This window comes from Canis aureus, chromosome 29 (assembly GCF_053574225.1).
Source record: "Canis aureus isolate CA01 chromosome 29, VMU_Caureus_v.1.0, whole genome shotgun sequence".
NCBI classification, from domain to species: domain Eukaryota; kingdom Metazoa; phylum Chordata; class Mammalia; order Carnivora; family Canidae; genus Canis; species Canis aureus.
Window position 1 is genome coordinate 22,650,744 of NC_135639.1, and position 19,696 is coordinate 22,670,439.

The 19,696-nt window shown below is 43.5% G+C and overlaps 1 protein-coding gene across 6 annotated transcripts in view; it reads left to right on the forward strand.

The window, feature by feature from the left end:
* SORCS1 (sortilin related VPS10 domain containing receptor 1) overlaps window positions 1-19,696 on the forward strand; it is a 508,497-nt gene that overhangs the window by 446,941 nt on the left and 41,860 nt on the right. For all 6 annotated transcript variants that reach the window (XM_077877715.1, XM_077877711.1, XM_077877717.1 and 3 more), the window contains exons 19-22: window positions 269-455; window positions 8,107-8,240; window positions 10,393-10,516; window positions 17,191-17,303. In XM_077877715.1, the coding sequence (XP_077733841.1) occupies window positions 269-455; window positions 8,107-8,240; window positions 10,393-10,516; window positions 17,191-17,303 (558 nt within the window). The remainder of the gene's footprint in view (window positions 1-268; window positions 456-8,106; window positions 8,241-10,392; window positions 10,517-17,190; window positions 17,304-19,696) is intronic.

The window sequence follows — 19,696 nt, forward strand, 5'->3', positions numbered from 1 at the left end:
TGGAGCTGATTATCAAACACTTAGTTTTCCAAACCTTGAAACTTTCGGATGTCGGTGCCCTTCACGTTTGGAGAACATCCATCTTGGTGAGCTCCTGTCTGCCAGGGACTGTCACAGAGATTCTATCAGAGGCAGACAGATGCTCCCAGCTGTCGGAGGGAGCCAGAGTCTGCCTTTAGCCCTGAGCCAGGGAGCAGAACAAGCCCCAGCCTCTGGAGGGAGGCAGCCAGCACCAACTCCCCTTCTCTGATGGTGGGCTGTTTTTCAGGGTGACGTCCAGAGGACACTCATCCAAGTGGACTTTGGTGATGGCATCGCAGTGTCTTATGTCAACCTCAGCTCCATGGAAGACGGGATCAAACACGTCTATCACAACGTGGGCATTTTCCGAGTGACCGTGCAGGTGGACAACAGTCTGGGCTCTGACAGCGCCGTCCTGTACTTACATGTAACTTGTATGTTATTACTGTTGTTGGTTTATGACATATTTAAAATATTGCATCCTTTTAAAGTATAACCCAAAGTTTCATGTCTAGAAGCAGCTCACCAGTTATCTCTAAGGAGATGGGGAAGGAGAAGAAGAGAGCCAAGTGGGGAGAAAGTACAAAGAAAGTCAGGGAGTGGAACTTGAATAATCCTAGAATTTGTGTTGCTTGAAATTATGCACGCTGTACGTACTGTGCCTTTTCCAGGGGCCTCCGAGACTGCATACCTGGGTCTGGGGGCTGGGCCAGAGCAGCTTGCTGAGCTCTCTGATTGCATGTGAATTTGCCTTTTTTTTTCTTAATCAAAACCATTTGAAAACAATTTTCACATATGGCTCAATCTAATACAATGAGAATTAGCGCAAGTGATGGAATTTCTACCCATCTAGTTATTCTTCTCTTTTCATGATACATCTCACTGTTTATAACACTTCTAAAGACTTTTGCTCCTTTTTGTAAAGTATTTCCTGTTGTTGTTGTTTTTTTTATCTGTTATGTTTGGTGTTAGAGGGAAGGTGATGTTGAGAGAGGGAAAGAGCTGCATTTAGAAGTAATTCCAAGAAGTGTTGAAGTGTTTGTCCCATCAAGGAATGTAAAGATGTACTAAATATGGGGAGATTGTGACAGCTTCTAAGTTCTGTGTAGTACAACTGTGTGCCACAAATGCCTCTTGTGGCAGGTGTGTGAATGTCCCCAAACAGGCTTAGGACTTGTTTCAGTTGCTACAGAAATGCTTTGCTTTAAAATAAAAGTAGCTGTGTGAAGCCCCAGTGACCTAATGGATAGGGTGCTGGCCTTCTAAAATGAAACTAGCTCCTTCTATGAATGGCCTTGTCCAAATTAATTCTAAATTCTAGACCAAGAGGATTAAGGCTGGGCCATATTCCATGCCTCTTACCTGCATCTTGCACACTGAACTGAGTATAGAACATACCAACTAGAATCTTTTTTTCTTAAGTTACTGTGGTCCAGTGGGAGGACAAGACTATTTAGGGAGTCCCTGAGCAATTGTTCATTACCGACAATTCCGGCAGTATTAGTGATTCTTGGTCTTTCTCTCCCACACATTCATGACAAAGGTGCTTTGAAGAAACACATCCTCCCTTCTTTAGGTTTAAGCAAATCCTCACAAGATTCCCAACCTGCATGGTTCCTCCTGCGTCTTTTCAGCTAATGTTTATTAAGCAATTACTATGTGCTGGGCCTTAAGCTAAGCAAGCTCTTTACCTGTATGATTTCACTTTTCAAAATAACCTGATGAAGAAGGCACTATTAGAAACCCTCATTTACCCAGAACAGTGGGCATCAGAGGGCTTGAATAATATATTTGAAATTGAAAAAAAAAAAAAAAAAGGAAATTGCAGCCTACAAAGCCAGGCTTTAGATTCAGGTTTGCCTGTCTCTTGATCACTAAGGTTGTTGTCAGTGACGGTACTTGTCTCCAACAGCCTTGTCCCCTCCACTTTGCAGATTGTCCTAAAGGAGCATGAGCAACTTGCTATACAGCTACATAGGTTCAGGGGCACATTTCATAGGCTCCCTTCCTGCTGACACCATGGCTACCCTCACCTCCAGGGCTGACCTGTATGGACTTTCTGGAGTTGTCTCTTTCTAAGAAATAATCTTCCTTACTAAGTAACAGTCAGCAAATCTCTCAGAAATATATCACAAACGTTGGTTATTGGTAGCAAAACTAACAACATAAACGCCAGTACATTGGCTGAGAATGGCCACCTACCTAGCATAGCAGCCTGTCATATCCTGACTTATTCTACAAGGGGGATTTTTGTTTGAGAGCTGCTCTCCTGAAGAATTACGGTGATTTTGCTCCATATCTTGCATATGTATGAAACATCTTCCACACTCTAACTGTATGTGAATACTGATTTCAAATTCAGCAGCTTTTTGGTCTCTGTTTCTCAGGCTCTCCCATAGATCATCCACACCTTGCCCTCCTGGTCACCCTTTGGATTCTTCCTCACCTGGAAAAATGATCATATCCCTTGAGGGCTAGCTCTCTACCCTGGCCCTCTGCTAGGTTTGCTCACCCCTGGGAAGGAAAACAGCACAAAGATCGGAGGTTGCTGAAGCCAGGACTTCTAAAAGAAATAAAGCTCTTTGTTCTTGTTTTTTTTTTTTCCTCATTAGCCTAGTTGAGTGGCTCGGCAGTTTGACTTTCACCCTAGTAGCAGATGATCTATAATGGAAAGTTTTGTGTTCCGATTTTAATTTTGTTAGCCTCATCTTGGGTTAAGTGTTTGGATAAGCATACTTCATATAATGGAACCCCTTCCTAAGCCTAACTTTGGGCCTAAGAATTAACTCTTTTGTACTAACTGTATCAAAGCAGGACTCCTTTGCCTCACCTGACACCTCTACCATGACAAGCATGTCTTTCAGATGGAGAAAGCAAAGATTGGAGAAGTACTTTCTCTTTGACACTGTTTTACACTTACAGGAAGTCAGAACAAGACTATAATTGATCAACATTCCCCCAGACCTCAAACCTGAAGAGGATCATGGCAACTTTTGGTGCCACAGTGTGGGGGGAGAGGGGTTTGGGTGGTCTTTTTAGAAAAAAACAAACACTCAATTGAATTGGGAGTTGTTAGGTACAGATGCTGGCCTGGACTCCCAGCCAACTCACTCCATTTCTCTGAGCCTAGGTTTTCTCCCCTGGCATGTGAGGAACACACATCTTGTTTCTCAAAGGTTCTTTCCAGCAAAATATGCTGTGATCTGTCAACTAGTAAAGCTTGCTTTTCCACCATCACAAAATAACATGTGTGTTTCTATTTAGTGGGTTCTAAGCAGCAGTTCTTGGTTCCCTTTGTCAAGCCTGCCCTCTGCCTCTCTCACCAATACCCCCTCCCTTTTGCTGCAATTCACCCCCAATGCCTGACTTGATGGCATGCTCTCTCTGTACTCTCCAGGTCAGAAAAGTGACTTCGTTCCAAATCAGAGGGTTTTTTAGTTTTGGTTTTGTTTTTTAATATGGGTTTGCAAAGGTTATCAGAAACAAATGGAGATGATGTGCCAGCTCTAATGTTTCCAGGAGTGGGCCGGCCTTTCTCACTGGGAGGCTGGGTAATCTGTTGTAGCCTGACATTTGGAAAGTCCTTGGGGATAGGATTTACTGTGCTCTGCTAGTTTGCAAACTAAGGAGACATGTGGTGCAGCCAGTGTTGCCTTTGGCTGGCGGGGCAGGGGGTAGAATTTAGAGGACATGCAGATTTCTGCTCAGAAAGCCACCCCACCTCAGCAAGTCTTGCAGAAAAAAGTCACTGAAAACTATGCAAATTTGCAGAATGGGAGATTAAAAAAAAAAAAAAAAGATTATACGGATTTTCTAGTTCTTCCCATCTCTTCTCTCCAACTACCTCTCTACATAGGTAGATGTCTTTCTGTTCCTATCTTACGGTAAATGGATCATTTTCTTGATCAATTTTTGTGGCTTTACAACTTTTCATATGATTATTATATTGGCCAGAGAATGTCAGACTTGAGTTTTGTAAAGTGTGGTTTAATGAGTCCCCTGCCCCAGAATCACATGATAAAAATGTAGTGTCCTGTGCCTTCTCCCAGACCTGCTGAATGGGAATTCCTAGAAGTATGCATCATAATCTGCCTTGAACAGTTTAGTATAATCCTTATGTATGTTGAAGTTTAAGGAACTCTGCTTTAGGACCTCATCTTTATTCTTTGAACTACTTTTATTTCTTCTAGACGCTCTTGAACATTTCAGACAATCAGCAATGTAACGCATACACAATATTTAATTTGGTGGTCAAAGGAAGTCTCCAAAACAAATGGCAGAGCAGTCATTACAGTCCAGAGCAATCATTACGTGTGTGCATACACATGTGTGCACGCACACACACACACACACACACACACACACACAATGTTCAGCCTCACAAACATCAGCTGCATCCTGTAGCACATTAAGGCTAAACAAGAAAAGAGGAGGGAGACCCAATTCACACAAGTATTTTCCCAGTTCCCTCACCCACCTAGCCAGGAAGATTCATATGGAGTGATGCAGCGCCACCTGCCGTCCCTTTTGTGCATCACAGGCACCTGTCTGATGGAGCCACATCTGCTGGCTTGTTCAGCTCTGGATTTAGTGCAGCCAGCCAGCTGAGGGCCTCCAGGGGCTGGAGTTCCACTTCCACAACTCACTTAGTGCAGACTGCACCTTCTGCACATAGAAGAGATGCTTAAAAGATAGGCTTTTGGGCAGTAGGAACTAGGTGTGTTAAACACATGAAAATTAAATGACTACAAGAGGACAAGGTGGGAATATGAAAAGTAAATCGCACATATTTGAATGAACGTGTAATGTACAAACATGCAAGAATGAATTCATACGAGCACACATATGCATCCTTCAGGGCCTACAAGCCGATATGCTGTATGTCCTGAATCCTTCTTAGATCTCATTGGCTTCCACTCTTTCCCTCCATTTCTCCCCTGCAGCCACTCGGGCTTTCTTGCTGTTCAAACTTCCTCTGCAAGATCTTTGCACTTGCTCTACCCTCATCCTGGAGCATCACAGGTAGTATGTGGTGAACTCCTTCAGTTTATTCAGGTCACTGCTCAAATGTCATTCCTTCTGAGAGACAAAAATAGCACCTACCTCTGCTCTATGTGTTCAGTGCCTGCCTCCCTCCCTCAATAATACATAACCTCCACCAAGTACCAGGTGTCTCGAGCACCTAGAATGATGCCCGACATGTGGCAACACTCCAAAACTATTGAATGAATTAATGACCACATTTCACTGAAAAGATCCCATTTTTGTTATTAACAGGACACACCGGCACCATTCTTATTTTGATGTTCTGACTGACTTTAAAAAAATATTAAATACTAATGTGAGAGAGACAAAAATGCTGAACCCCTTTAGAATGGAACTGGCATGTCTAAGAGAGCTTATCTAGTCCTTGCATTCTAGCGGAGTCATTCACTCAGATCAGGGGAGACAGGAAGGACATTCCAGAAGCCTGGTCACTGGAGCGGAGACTGAAGGCTGGCAGGTGCCCTCAGAGAGGTGTCTAAGCCAAGACTGCAGGGGAGAACAGGGCATAGCCTGCTGGAGCAGACCGAGTGATAGGGAACAGCAAGAGCCATGTAAGAAATGAGAGCATGTGTAAAGTGCATTTGCTAATGCCTGGCATGTATTTAAGTGATCGGTAGATACTGACTCTCAATAGCTCTTTTGTGAAGATGGGAAAGATCTTTTTGAACATTTGTCAGCTGGCCAGAGCATGGGCTTTAAAATCAAACTGCTTTGGCTCACACCCTGGAATTGATGTTTCCTAGCTTCATGACCTTGGGAAAGTCATTTTCCTCTGTTTGTTCTTCTCTAAATGGAAGCGATAGTAGTGCCTACTTCATGAGGTTGTTGTGAGGAGCAAATGAGAGTAAAAAGAGTCATTAGCAGAATATGTGGTACATGGTCATCACTCAGTAAATGCTGCCCTTTTATTAGTACATTGAACCGTTCTGACTTATGAGCAACTACTTCTTATCATATGGCTTATAAGCCAGAAAATCAATTCTGTTCTGTATGCTGGTCACCAAGCCTCTAATTCGATGAAGAGCGAGAAGCACAGACAAAAGCAGAAATGAGAAATTTTATCATCTACCCAACAAACATTCGATTATCTGCTACATCTCAGGAACTCTTCTAATCTTTTTATATCCAAAGATAGGAGAAACTCTTACCCTCCAAAAGTTTGCAGCCTGTGTTCTCTGTCTCACAAATTTTAGATCAGTATGTGTTAACTATCGTCATCATTATTAGGTAATGGGAATTTTAATTTTGAACAAGTGAGTAGTCTGATCAACTTGGCTTTCTAGAAACATCACTCTCACAACACTTTGTGGTATGAAAAGGTACATAGTCATCACCATATATCGTATGAACGTATAATGTGTCTACATGTAAGAATGGACTCAGACAAACACACATATGCATACTTCAGAGCCTACAAAACACATGCTCTGTGTCCTGAATCTCTCTTAGATCTCATTGGCTCCCTCTGTTTCCCTCCATCTCTCTACTGCAGTCACTTAGGCTCTCTTCTCTTCTGCAAACATGGAGAACCATCTCCCCCTCAAGGTCTTTGCACTTGCTCTACTCTCACCCTGGAGTGTATGTTTTATTCCGGGTGCTGAGGACCCTGGCAGTTGGTGCAGCTTATCTATTACTTAGGAATGCAGGCACTGAACACGTAGCCAGAGGGTGGGTTATTAGTGTGGGGGCAGGTTGGAGGCAGGAAGATCTGTGCGGGTCATGACAGCCCAGCTGCATGAGCCAGGGAAGGAGTGGAGATGGTGAGGGGAACTCTAACTGAGAGATATTTATGAAACCAAGTTATTGATTCCCAACATAGACTGGATGACAAGGAATAAGGAATCCAGATTGACTTTCTGCTTCTGGGTTGGTCCCCTGGATAAATATTGGTTTCATTCATCAAGATATGGAGAATACAGAATGCGGGGGAAATAATGAATTTCTTATTCATTATTCAACATCTGGCTTCTAATTGAGTCCCGAGTTAAGTAGGTGGTTTTTGAGTTCTAAGCATGTCCTTTATAGTTGAAGGCCAGGGTGTGGATGATATTACTCAGCAGAATGCTGAGTATATGGTGGGGAAAAAAGGCCAAAGTATATACCCTTGGAAACACATTAAGTGGTGATTAAATCAGATGGAAAGCTATCACTTTCTTCTCCACTTCATGGAATAATGATGGGATGACAGAATTTTGCCACATTCACCTCAAAGGAAACTGCATTTTGCCTGGGAGAAGCAGCTCAAAGGGAAGACCAGGGGTCAGAGGAAGAGCCCTACTGGTTTTCTGTGACGAGGGTACTCATAGCTTTGTGGGTTTGGGCATCTGATTAAGGCTTCTGTCTAATGGGCCTCCATAGGTAGAATCATCCCCTTTTTTAGTTGAATACATCTGAGAACCACAGAGCTGCCTCTCCTTGCTCACACATATGTGGTCCTGGACAAGCTGAACTCAACACCAAACAGTTTGAACCAGGTAGTGTTACATATACTCATGCAGAGGGACACTCACACATGCTCTCATACATAAAAATACAGATTTACACATATATAGATCTTTACAATGCCAACAAAGCCTCAAGAATAATTACATCTAAAATGGTTTGGGGATTTGTTGCTGTAACCACCACTGCCACCAGCTCCTGCTGTCACCACATCCAGTCCATGAGGTTTTCATCATCCTGGTTTACCACCATGGGTTTGACCTCTTGGAAACACTTCATATCTTCCTTTGAATTCTCATATTATGCCTGTTCATTTGAGGACTTCATAAATTACTCGTATTTTATTTTAAGTTTCACACATAAATAACTCAAGTTTTAGGCCTAGAAGAAAGATCAGTAAATAGAAAATATTGAGACACAATGGGTCACATTATATCTTTTTTCTAAGGTAGGGAAAGCCCCTTGGCACCTTCCATAGGGAGTATGACTGATGTTTTGGAGACTTCCAGAATGAATATGTATTCTCTTCAGAGCAGGAAAGGTGAAGCAGAGAAAGCTCTTCCTTCTCTATGCCTCGTCTTTTCTCTTATGCCTCAGGTCCCCTGGAGCATGTACACCTGTCTCTTCCCTTTGTCACCACAAAGAACAAAGAGGTCAACGCGACGGCAGTGCTGTGGCCCAGCCAAGTGGGCACCCTCACTTACGTGTGGTGGTACGGAAACAACACCGAGGTAGGTCAGCCTTCCACACAGGATCCCTTGGCACCTCAGCTCAAACTGGCTGAGGAAATAAAGGAAGTGAAAGCGACTATGGAACTCAGGAGTCTAGGGGTAGTCCTAGCTTCGGGGACAGCAGGCTCATAGTGCTCCAGTAGTCTCATCCGTGTGTTCCTTTTATCCCTCTGTCCCCGTCTCACCACGCCACCTCTACGCCTCATCTCTGCCTTCCTCTATGTTCGCCTTCTTCTCCAGTTGGACTTCCCTTTGCAAAGACCCTTAGCAGCAGCCTGAGCTTTATACTCTCACAGCTGAGCAGAGAACATAAACTGGCTTTAACAGAAGTTTGAAAAGAAGTCCCAGAATGGAGCATTAGTGATCTCGCCTTCCCAGGGCTGGGTGGAAGAAGAGGTATTGAAGTCAGCCTCCTTGGAACCACATGGACTAAGAAATGGTCCTCAAAAGGAAAAAAGCCAGTGGATACCAGATGGTCAAAAGCAACAAAGACTTGTTTATTACAACCCAGCCCCCGTGCGGCCCTCCTCATGTGGCCTCTCCTTTCTCTCAACTTCACCCTTTATGTTTTCCCAAAACATGCCCCATGAGCAAAAGTCAGCAGCAACTCTAAAACCAGCAGAGGCCTTAAATCTTATTTACTCTAAGTCCCTCATTGTGCAGATAAAAAAGTCAGGCGGACAGACGTGAAGTGGTTTCCTCCTGCCTCATTCGACTGCTTCATGTGGAGGCCAGATCCGAGGCCTTCCCATACCTATGGGGATTTTTCTTGCCCTCCTACCAGGCCGCAAGCTCTGTTTTGAATTTCCTCCATTCTCAGGGATTAGTTTGCTTCTATATATCAGTTCAGGCGGTCCAGTCTAAAGCCCCCACAAAGGGCACTTACAGGAGTTGCTCAGGATTAGAAGGCTTCATCTTTCTCCAGCAGAGCTGCTCTCTTGAACTTGGTGACTTTGCTCTTCAAATACAGTGCATCTTCTTCTGATACAAATCTTTTTCTACCCCAGAGCTGAATGTTGGCTTTAACTAGAGACATAATTTTGCACAGGCCCAGAGATGAAATCTCTTCTGATGCCAAACCTGCTACATGCCTGGCAGAGGAAGGAAACTCTTCACCTCTACTGCTAATTTAACTCCTCTAAAAAGAAGGCTTCCTTATTATTTCTTCTGAAATTATGCATATAAATTTGGCCCACATTGGGCCCACTACCTACAGTGACAGAAGAGAAATCTAAGTTATTTGCCTAAAATCTAGTGCTAGGAGGTGAATGTAATAAAGAACTTTCTCCTGTGTCTCCTTTTTAAATGTTTTTTGACCTTACAGCAGAAAACCAAATTCTCAACAGATTATGTTGAGTAGACTTCTTATGTCTTGTGCTGCGCTTTAGTCTTCCCTCTGCCATATAGGGAGTTACATGAATTTGGATTTTAAAATTAAGAAAAGAGAGGAAAGAAATGTTTATGGGGAATGAGTTGAGGGAGGTCAATAGGCTAATTATCTTTTCCTCCAGGACCCCGGTGTCCGATTATATTACAGGCACTACTCCAAATTGTTGTGGGTTTTTTTTTTTTTTCCAGCCCTCAAACCACTATCCAATTAGTACTTGTTTCCATAGCAGCTACTTCCAGAAACTGCTGATAGGGCTTCTCAGAGGGGCCAAGCCACACAAGGCCACTCCAGTCCAACTAGAACATTCTTGGTGTGCATGGTTGCTGTGTTCCATTGTCATTTTCTATGAATAGTAAACCCTGGAGATGAACGACTGGAAGCCTATAGATTTTCTTAAATATTAAGATTTGCTTAAATCTGGGTTAATATGAACTACCTGTTTTCATCTGATTTGAGTATGAGATCTATCCCACCAGTGAGCAAGACCTATCAATCTCAGCAGCCCTGAATCAGGATGACACCAGAAGAAAGGTGTCACATTCACAAGGGATGGGCAGAGTCATGTGGGGTCATGGCTCTCATAGCTCCTTTCTGGCCTGGACTGGAGTTGATGGGGAAGCTCAGATGGAGCCAGTTGCACTGAGACACACCAGGAAAATCCTGTGCCAATTTAACTGGCTTGTTGGTGGCTCCGAGCTAGTGGCTATCTCTTCTGGAACTGAATGGTTGTCCACTCACTCTGTATACCCTCACCTATTTTAGCCTCTGATCACCCTGGAAGGAAGCATATCATTCAAGTTTACTTCTGAAGGGATGAACACCATCACAGTGCAGGTGTCCGCTGGGAATGCCATCCTGCAAGACACAAAGACCATCGCAGTGTATGGTGAGTGCCCCTGTGCATCAAGCCCTGGTTGGACCCAAGCTCAGATGAGGCGATGTGCTTGTAGGGTACCAGAAGCCACCAGGCCTCTACCCAGAGAACGGAGAATAGTGGAGAACGAGCCGAGTCAGGTCTGGTCTTGCCCTCTGGGAGAGATGTGGTTCACCAGCACAATTATGGTCACAAGACCCCGAGAGCATTTATAAGTTCGTTTTCTGCAAGTGGCTCAGGTGCACATAGGGCAACTCTACCCTCACTCACCTGAAGTGGGGCAGAATGAGTTTCATTACGGGTAAAGCTACTTCATTCCATTAGTATTTTTATGGTGTTCGAATAACTAAAACCCATTATAAAAAAAAAGAGTTGATATTGAGGCTTTTTTTTTTAAGTTCAACTTTTAAGAGTCTTGATTATTAAGAAGAATCTATCAGTATCTAAATATTCTGAAAATCTCTTCCTCAAATATGTATCTCACACACACACACACACACACACACACACACACACAAAACAAACAAACCCTGCTGGATTAAAAGCGATGGAGGCCCCAAATAAGCAGATGTCACATATTGCCAGAGATGGGATATGAGTTTGAAAGAACAACTACACAGAAATCTTCTAATCAGTGGGGGAAGTTAAATATAGTCAGTATTGCACAAAATGAAAATTTACCAAAGTGGAAAGGTAGGATCCCCAGCTGAAAATGAGGGATTAAGAGCAGTTTATACAAATTGGATCTCATTTTGGTAATTTTTCCCTGCCCAGGAAGATAAGTTTGCACTGAGTATTATTAGTGGATAGTAAGAATGTAAAATTACGCATCATGGAAAAGTTAAAAAAAAAAACAACAAGAATTTAATATAAGAAAGATGAATGCTGTGCAGAGAAAGAGTAAAAGGAGGAAGGATGAGACAGAGACTGAGACAGAGACAAACTAGCCAGTGGTCCAAATAATCAGTTGCCCCAGTCGCAAAATCCTTGATGCAGGTTCTGCTTTTTCATTTCTCATTCTGCCAACGTGACCTTCAAATTCAAAATGTAATTTGTAAGCAACTTTGAACAAGTTTGAGGACAATGTTCCTCCCATGCCAAGTGTTACATTCACAATATCTCCTCCCTCCTGCCTCCTCCTGCCCCATCCCCCACCCGGGCCCCCTACAAGAGGCTCCATAAGCCCAAACAGTAAGTGAAAGCAAACCAGGGCTCTGGTTTTCCTCACAAGGTCCCATCAGTGAGGAGACCTCTCAGCCAGGTGGCCAGAATGGAAGAGAGCTTTCGCTTCTCTTTCCTTCCCCATCTCCTTTCTGTGCTTTGGGAATGCACCGAATCCTCTCAGCAACCCTAGCATAGGGTAGGTGATGTTATTCCTTCCTTACTTCGGTGGGGCAGGCAACTTGCCCCAGCTCATATATGGTAGAGCTGGGCTCCTCACACGGTCCATCTAGACACAGGGCCCATGCTCTGAAATTACCCCACTAACCAGCTCTCATGTCTGTTCCATGTGAGGCTCTCCTTCCTGGATATCCTGGGTGTCACTGACAGGCACTGACCCATGATTCCCAACACATGCCCTCTTGATTAAACCTATCAGTCACCTCATCAGAACCATGGAGAGAACGTTAAACCCAGAAGGTTTTGGGGCTTATCTGGCCCATCCCATCATTTCACAGATAGGAGATTGTAGCCCAAAGTGGGAAATCGCTGCTTTCAAGTCATTCTGCTCTTCAGTGACAGCTCTGGTAGTAACAGTGATGGTAGTGGTAGAGATTAACATTGACAAAGGCCTTATCAGCATCTGTTCTAAACACTTGATAAATAGGACGTCTTATTGAATCCTCTGAGCAGACTTATATGAGAAATATGCTATATTTACTCTTATTTTACAAATGAGAAAATGTGAGATAACTGTAATAAACAAATAGAACCTTAGAATTGAATCCAGAGGTAATATTTCTAACCACCTTGCTCCCTCACCAGGCTTAGTTACTGCTCTTCCTAAAATGTCTTGAAAGGTGTCCTCCAAGAGTGGATCACTCTCTATCAGATGAGTTACCTTCACTAAAAAAACAGTTTCTTCATCCAAAGCTTAAGCAAGGAAGTGGTCTTCCCTCCTAAAACCAAATTTCTGAGCAAACATCGTCAATTTGTCTTCAGTCAGATGAAGTGTCAGAGTTTCCTATGTATTACTGGAAAATCTTAATGACATGTGTGACCTATTAAAGACAAATTATATCGCACAGAGTTAAACAGGCAAGATTGATCTCAACTAAAACAAAAGTCAGGAATAGTTTTCTAAAGATTTTATTTATTTATTCATGACGCAGAGGGAGAGGCAGAGACATAGACAGAGGGAGAAGCAGGCTCCTGCAGGGAGCCTGATGCTGGAGTCGATCCCTGGACCAGGATTACACACTGAGCCAAAAGCAGACTCTCAACCACTGAGCCACCCAGGATTCCCAAAGTCAGGAATATTTTTAAACCCTGGGATGACCTAGTGGAAAAGTACTGGAGGAATATGGGAGTGAGGGGATTATCAATGTGATTAGATCATCTGTGTTTGTTAATTGGTGCTTATGGAAATTAGGCACCTACCCTCTAGAAGACAGAGGTCCTATCTCCTTCCCCTCCACTCCCTTTCTAGCATACATGACAGTAGTATATCAATCTTACTCTTTTATTGAGATACAATCAACATATAACATTATATTAGTCTCAAGTGTACAACATAATGATTCAGTATTTGTAGATATTGTGAAATAATCACAAGTCTAGTGAACCTCCAGCACCATATGTAGTTACAATTCTTTTATTCCTTATGATGATAAGTTTTAAGATCTACTCTCTTAACAATTTCAAATATACAATCCAGCCTTAATAATTATAGTCACCATGCTGTATATTATATCCCCATGACTTATTATTTTATATCCAGAGGTTTGTACCTTTTGATCCCTTCACCCATTTTGCCTGCCTTCCACCCCCACCTCTAGCAACCATCAGTCCTCTGTATCTGAGGTTTTGGTTTTGCTTTTGTTATTAGATTCCACATGTAAGTGAGATCATACAGTATTTGTCTTTCTCTGTCTGATTTATTCCACTTTGCACAGTACCCTTAGGGTTCCTCCATGTTGTCACACAATGGCAGGATTTCTTTTCATTATGGCTGCATAACATTCCACTCTACGTATATACCATACTTTCTTTATCCATTCATCTGTCTATGGATAATTAGGTCATTTCCATATATTGACTATTGTAAATAATGCTGAAACGAACATGGGGTGAAGATTTCTTTTCAAGTTAGCATTTTTGTTTATTTTTAGTAAATACTCAGAAACGGAGTTCTTAAATAATAGGTAGTTCTATTTACAATTTTTTGAGGAACCTCCATACTAATTTTCTCTCTTTCTTAATGGTTACATTTCTTTTTTGTTGGGGAGGGGAGGATTTTATTTATTTGAGAGAGAGAAAGGGGAAGAGCACAGAGGCAGAGGGAGAGGGAGAAGCAGACTCCCTGCTGAGCAGAGAGCTCTACATGGGGCTCTGTCCCAAGATCCCAAGATCACGACTGGAGTGGAAGGCAGACACTTAACCCACTGAGCCACCCAGTAGCCCTCAATGGTTACTTTTCAAAAAGGTGGCTCCCAGGTCCCTGAGAAAGATGTTCCTGGGTTGGAGAAGATGTGTATCTCAAAAGAACAGGGAAGGAATTTACAATTGCAGGTTTTCTAAAGTAAATGCTATAAGTAAAGGGAGGTAAGAGACCTGCAGTCAGGAAGAAACTTGTCTAAAATTTAGTTAAGCTGAGGGGAACAGTGAGGCCATCACAGGCAGGGGAAACATTGTCCACTCAAACCCACAAAACAGACTGTAGGAAAGAAAATCTAGTTTGTATCATTTTCTTTCATTTGCTTTACGGCAAAGTTTGCTCTTAAATACAAAAAAAGAAAATGTAAATGTGAGAATTCATCTGCCTCAGCAGTTGCAAATGCACACACAGAGTTGGCCCTTGAATAACACAGGTTTGAACTTTAAGGATCGTTTATACATGGATTTTTTTTGGTAAGTATATATATACATATATATAAAATATATATATTTTAAAATATATATTATATATAAATTATAAATTATAATTATAAATTATATTATATATAATTATATATAATTATAAATTATATATAAATATATTTTTTGGTACAGTACTATAAATATATTTTCTCTTCCTTATGGTTTTCTTAATAACATTTTATTTTCTCTAGCTAAGTGTACTGTAAGAATACTGTATATGAAGCATAACATAGAAAATATGTGTTAATTGACTGTTTATGTTATCATTATGTCTCCTGGTCAACAGTATGGTATTGGTAGGTAAGCTTTTGGGGAGTCAAAAGTTAAATGTGGATTTTCAACTACTGGGGTAAGGGATGGCATCCTAACCCCCACATTGTTCAAGGCTCAACTCTTCATGTGCGTGTGTATTTATGTATTTATTTATCACTGGTGTTTACCTTTTTCAGTGTTCCCACATGTATCCCCTGTTTGTTGAGTAAACATAGGTATAGCACGCCTGTGTCCTGCTATTGGGCATGCTAAGTTATTACAGAGAGAGCTGCATGATTTTTCTCTCTCTCTTTTTTTTTTTATTAAGATAAACAGCTTCCCTTGTAGGTGAAGTTTCTATGATTTAGTAAGAGGTTCAGGGAAAGGGAAAGTGACATTGGTTTATATCTTTAAAGTGAAAAGTTAGGGCTGAGTGGGTGATACCTTTGTGTTCCCATTGACCATGCTGCTAAGTAAGATGCATTTCATTATTCTCCACCAGAACCAAAGCGGTGATTTTCACACAGGTGACCAGTATCTCATAAAATAGTCAAGCTTCGAAAAATATACCTTTGAAATAGGCTAACTGCCATAATACGCTCCTTATAATTTAAGAGTCTTCAAGGCCTGTGTCTGATACGTCTTTAGCGTTGTTAGGGAATGCGCAAGTGGGCTATTATGTTTCCCGAATGTATAATCAGCATTGCCGATGTCACTGAGCCCCTACTGAAGCATAAGGACATGCTTAAAACAAGAAAGAAATGTTTGTTGAATAAGTAAATGCATAAATTACAGAGAGCCTCCAGTGTAACTTGTGTATTTATTTATTTAACAAACTTCTTAATTAAATGACTAGATAATGATCAAAAACCTACCATGTGCTGGGCACCATCTCACGGGGCCAGGAACATGGTCTTCCTGGCCTCATTGACCTTTTATTCCCGTGTGGGAGACAGACATTAAAGACAAAATCAGTTAAGTGGCAAGAAGTATGAAGATAACAGATAGGGTCATATGATGAAGGGCGTCTGACGTAGCAGAAGGGAGGATAACTCAGGTTGCTAGTGGCAGAGGTTTCTCCCGGGAGAGACTGAATGATGATGAGAAGGAGCTGACTGTGCTGTATCTGGGAAAGTGGAAATGCACTAACACGGGAAGGAACACGGCAGCACGGAAGAGCATGGGGATGGATATGGTCGTGCTACACCCAGGAACCTCAAGATGTGAGGTAGCAGAGAAAATCTGGCCCAGCTTATGTGGACTAGGAAAGCTGTGGTTAGGAAGCTGAGCTTTTATTCTGAAAGCCATGTGGAGCCACTAGCAGATTTTAGGGCAGTGACATGACCTGACCGGTACTGGGCTGGGCTCTGAAACCCATCGCTCTGCTTGGGCCAAGGCCACTCCTCCCATGTGCTGATCCCAGCTAATGACCTAAATGCTACAGGGACATGAAAGCAGACTCATTCCTGATGCTCAGGGTACTCCTCCGTCACTGATGTGGGCACAGAGACCCCCAGCCAGTCCTGCTGAGCCTTCCTGACACCACAGGTTGGTTACCAAGCCTTCCTCCCTGTCTTCCATAAGTGTCATGAACGCTTCTCTGTGCTGCAGTGTTCCGTGCTCCTCAGGCTTCCCATATTCTCCTCATAGGACCTCTGCTTTGACAATCCCATCCTACTTTCAGGATGACCAAGACGGACTCAGAGGCTACAGAGACAATGAACAAATTCTTTGAGGGAAGGAGTTTAAAGTTCCATGAAATAAAACTCCATTCAAACAAAACATAGCAGTAGAATGACTCTCATCATAATTATAATCATGTAATCATATAATAATAATGGTACAATCATACAGCGATAATGGGAGTATGTGCACAACACAGTGGTGCCATAACAAGGAACACTGCATCATGGCAGGAGAGATTATGCCATGGGGAAGTGCTCCAACTAGAGCTTGAATAATGTGTGCAGGGCAGGTAGGAAGGATGGGTGTTATACAGGTAGGAAGGATGGGTGTTGTACAGGGGGACAGTGTGTGCAGAGGCCAAAGTCACAAACCTGCAGTGTATTCGGGGCATTCCGAGGCTCTTGTGTCCTGGAGTGCTCAGTCTAGAACTAGGACCAGTGGGGAAAGGCTGCAGAGCGAGGCCTGGGCCAGACCTAGGGCTCTGGTTTAGAAAATGAGGGCTGGGACAGACAGCAGATTTCAAATGGGATATCCAGTTTGCCTTCTGGAAGGTTCCCTTTGGCGAGTGTGGAGGGAAAGGGCCCTTTAGTAAGGCTTTGCATAAAATGTAACACACTTTTGAGAAAACCACTGGACTCTCCATAATCACCCTCCTGTTGTATCCCCAGAGGAATTTCGATCTCTTCGCCTCTCCTTCTCTCCGAACTTGGACGACTACAACCCTGATATCCCTGAGTGGAGGAGGGACATCAGCCGAGTCATCAAAAAATCCCTGGTGGAGGTGAGTGCAGGCAGGTTCTTCTCTCGCCGGAGCACATCTCTCTATCCTCCAAGAGCTGCATGGCGAGGGAGCCTTGTGCAAAGACTGCTGGGAAGGGCTGGAGCCCACCGGAGGTCTGGCTAACCCCCTGCTGTCTGCATGGCCAATCCTGCATGGGCAGATGCAGCCGAGATGCTCTGGGTGGAGGGATGAAACTGGGATCAAACACATGGCCCTTGTGCCTTGTGAAACTTTCCTCCTGCCTTGAGAAGAAAGACAGTCATCTTCACAAGGCATGTTCTGGATCAGGTCACTAGCAAGTGTACAATCCGCCACTGTTCCCAGGACTGATGGGACGCAGCATGAGTATACCTAGTGAGAGCAGCCCTGGGCTCCAGCCTGGCCGGCAGTGAGCACTCAGCCCTGGATGGTCAGTCATCTCTCTCTGTCCTAGTTGTTTCAAAGGCATGTCTCTCCTGCCACAGCCCCAAGAGGAAGGTATTATTGTCCTCATTTTGCAGGCAAAGCAACTGAGGTTCAAAGAGGTTAAATAACTTGCTTAGGTCTCACAGCCGATAAGTGATGAAGGTATTGAATTGAAGCGAAGGGTCTGAGTCCAGTGACTGGGATTGAACACATAAAACATGGTCCCCTGTGGTTTCTGGGAGAACACCAAGGCGGTGAAGCTTAGCCCTGTCTGAGTAAGTATCGCTGACAGTTTGAGAAAACACTTTCTTTTAGGCACATCACCCCCTGCATACTCCACTTTCATGAGTGAGCAGAGAAACAGAATATCTGCTCATGGAGCTGCTCAGATTTATTGTACAAACCCAGAAAATCAGAGATGAGCTCTCTCTCCCCAGGGCATCTTCTTAGCCTAACAGGAAAATCAATTTAGGGTGTTTTATACATTGTTTCCTGTACCCAGCACATGATGCCTTGTGACACAAAGCGCTGATGGGATAAAAGCATTCAGATAATGCCTGCTCAGAAAACAGATCTCTACATCCAGCCCGTTGGCAAAGGGCTAGCCTTCCCCATTCTCACGCCATGCTCTTTGTTGATATTTATTTCACACTTAGAGTATTCCCAAACCTCTCCTCGGTGCTTTGTATTATTCAGCACATTTAATCACAGAAGAAGTAGCTTATGACGCAGCCACTGTAATCATTCCCATTTTGCAGATGAGGAAAGTGAACATGGAGACTTCGGCTGTTCTGTCCACAACCACACTGTTAAAGGTCAAACCCGGGAGTCAGACTACCCTCGTGGTTTCCTAACCTCTCCAGTCTGTGGCCATCATTTGGTTTCTCACATGGGGAAACAGGGATACGTGGAACTGTGGGGTGGAGAACTGCCGTCTTCATGCACCTCTGCGGAAAGGCCACCTCACCTTTGCCTTCGTGCCTCGTCATCCACCACCTCTGTGTGGCTAAACACCATGGCCCCAAGGGGACGCAGCTACTAGACTACAGGCCCCCCAGAATAGATCCTTCTGCCCTTGGAGCTGTTTGTCCCTGGTGTGACAACTAGTTTCTCTCCTGTGCTGTCCAAGAGAGATGACTGACACCCCTTGATGAGTCCACAGTCCCCTTCCTTCCATCTGTAGTGTTTTAGGCATCCATGTCCCCACAGACCTCCCAGGTAGCTGCCCCATTCTCCCGGGTGATTTATCCACCAGGCATTAGCTCAGCAGTGACCCGTCTTCCAGGATGCTTTCTCTTCACATTTGTAGCCTAGGGAACACATCCCCTGGGCCTCTACCTTTCCACCAGCTGTCCAGAGGCTAGAAATTACTGCTCATCAACATTTCCAGGCTGCTGTGTACCATAATCAGATAAAGGCAGAATAAACAGTTTGGCTCAACATCTCTCAGGACAGGGTATGATAGGGTAGAGCGAGTCGATTCCTTCCAGCTTCAAAGGCTCCCTGTTTACCCCATCTCAGGAGGCAGCTGAGCCAGCCCCTAGTTCCTAGGGTCCCACCCTGTCTTTGAGATGAGTATTTACAATTGGCTACTTCCTTAAGCCCTGAGGTACCGTACTGTCAAGAGGACTCCAATAAACCCTACAAGAGGTACAACTTGGGGCCAATTTATTTGCAGTTTTCTTCCTTTTTACTGTGTAACAGAATTGGATGTAAAATCAGTTCCCTTTACCTCATCCAATGGGGTTTTTCTGCTGATGTTTCACAATGAAATCCTTAATCAGATGTCATTGAGTCAACAGGTTTGCATATAATGAGGATGATTCAGATACAATCTCTGAGTTTAAAATCTGGAAGGGCCATAAAACAGAATGTTAGCTGTGATAGGGGCTCCTGCATGCGAAGTGTCAGGCGAAGGGAGGCAGTAGAGCACTGCTTAAGAAGAAAGGCTTCGTGGTCAGACCAAAGTTCCAAACTCAGCATCACCA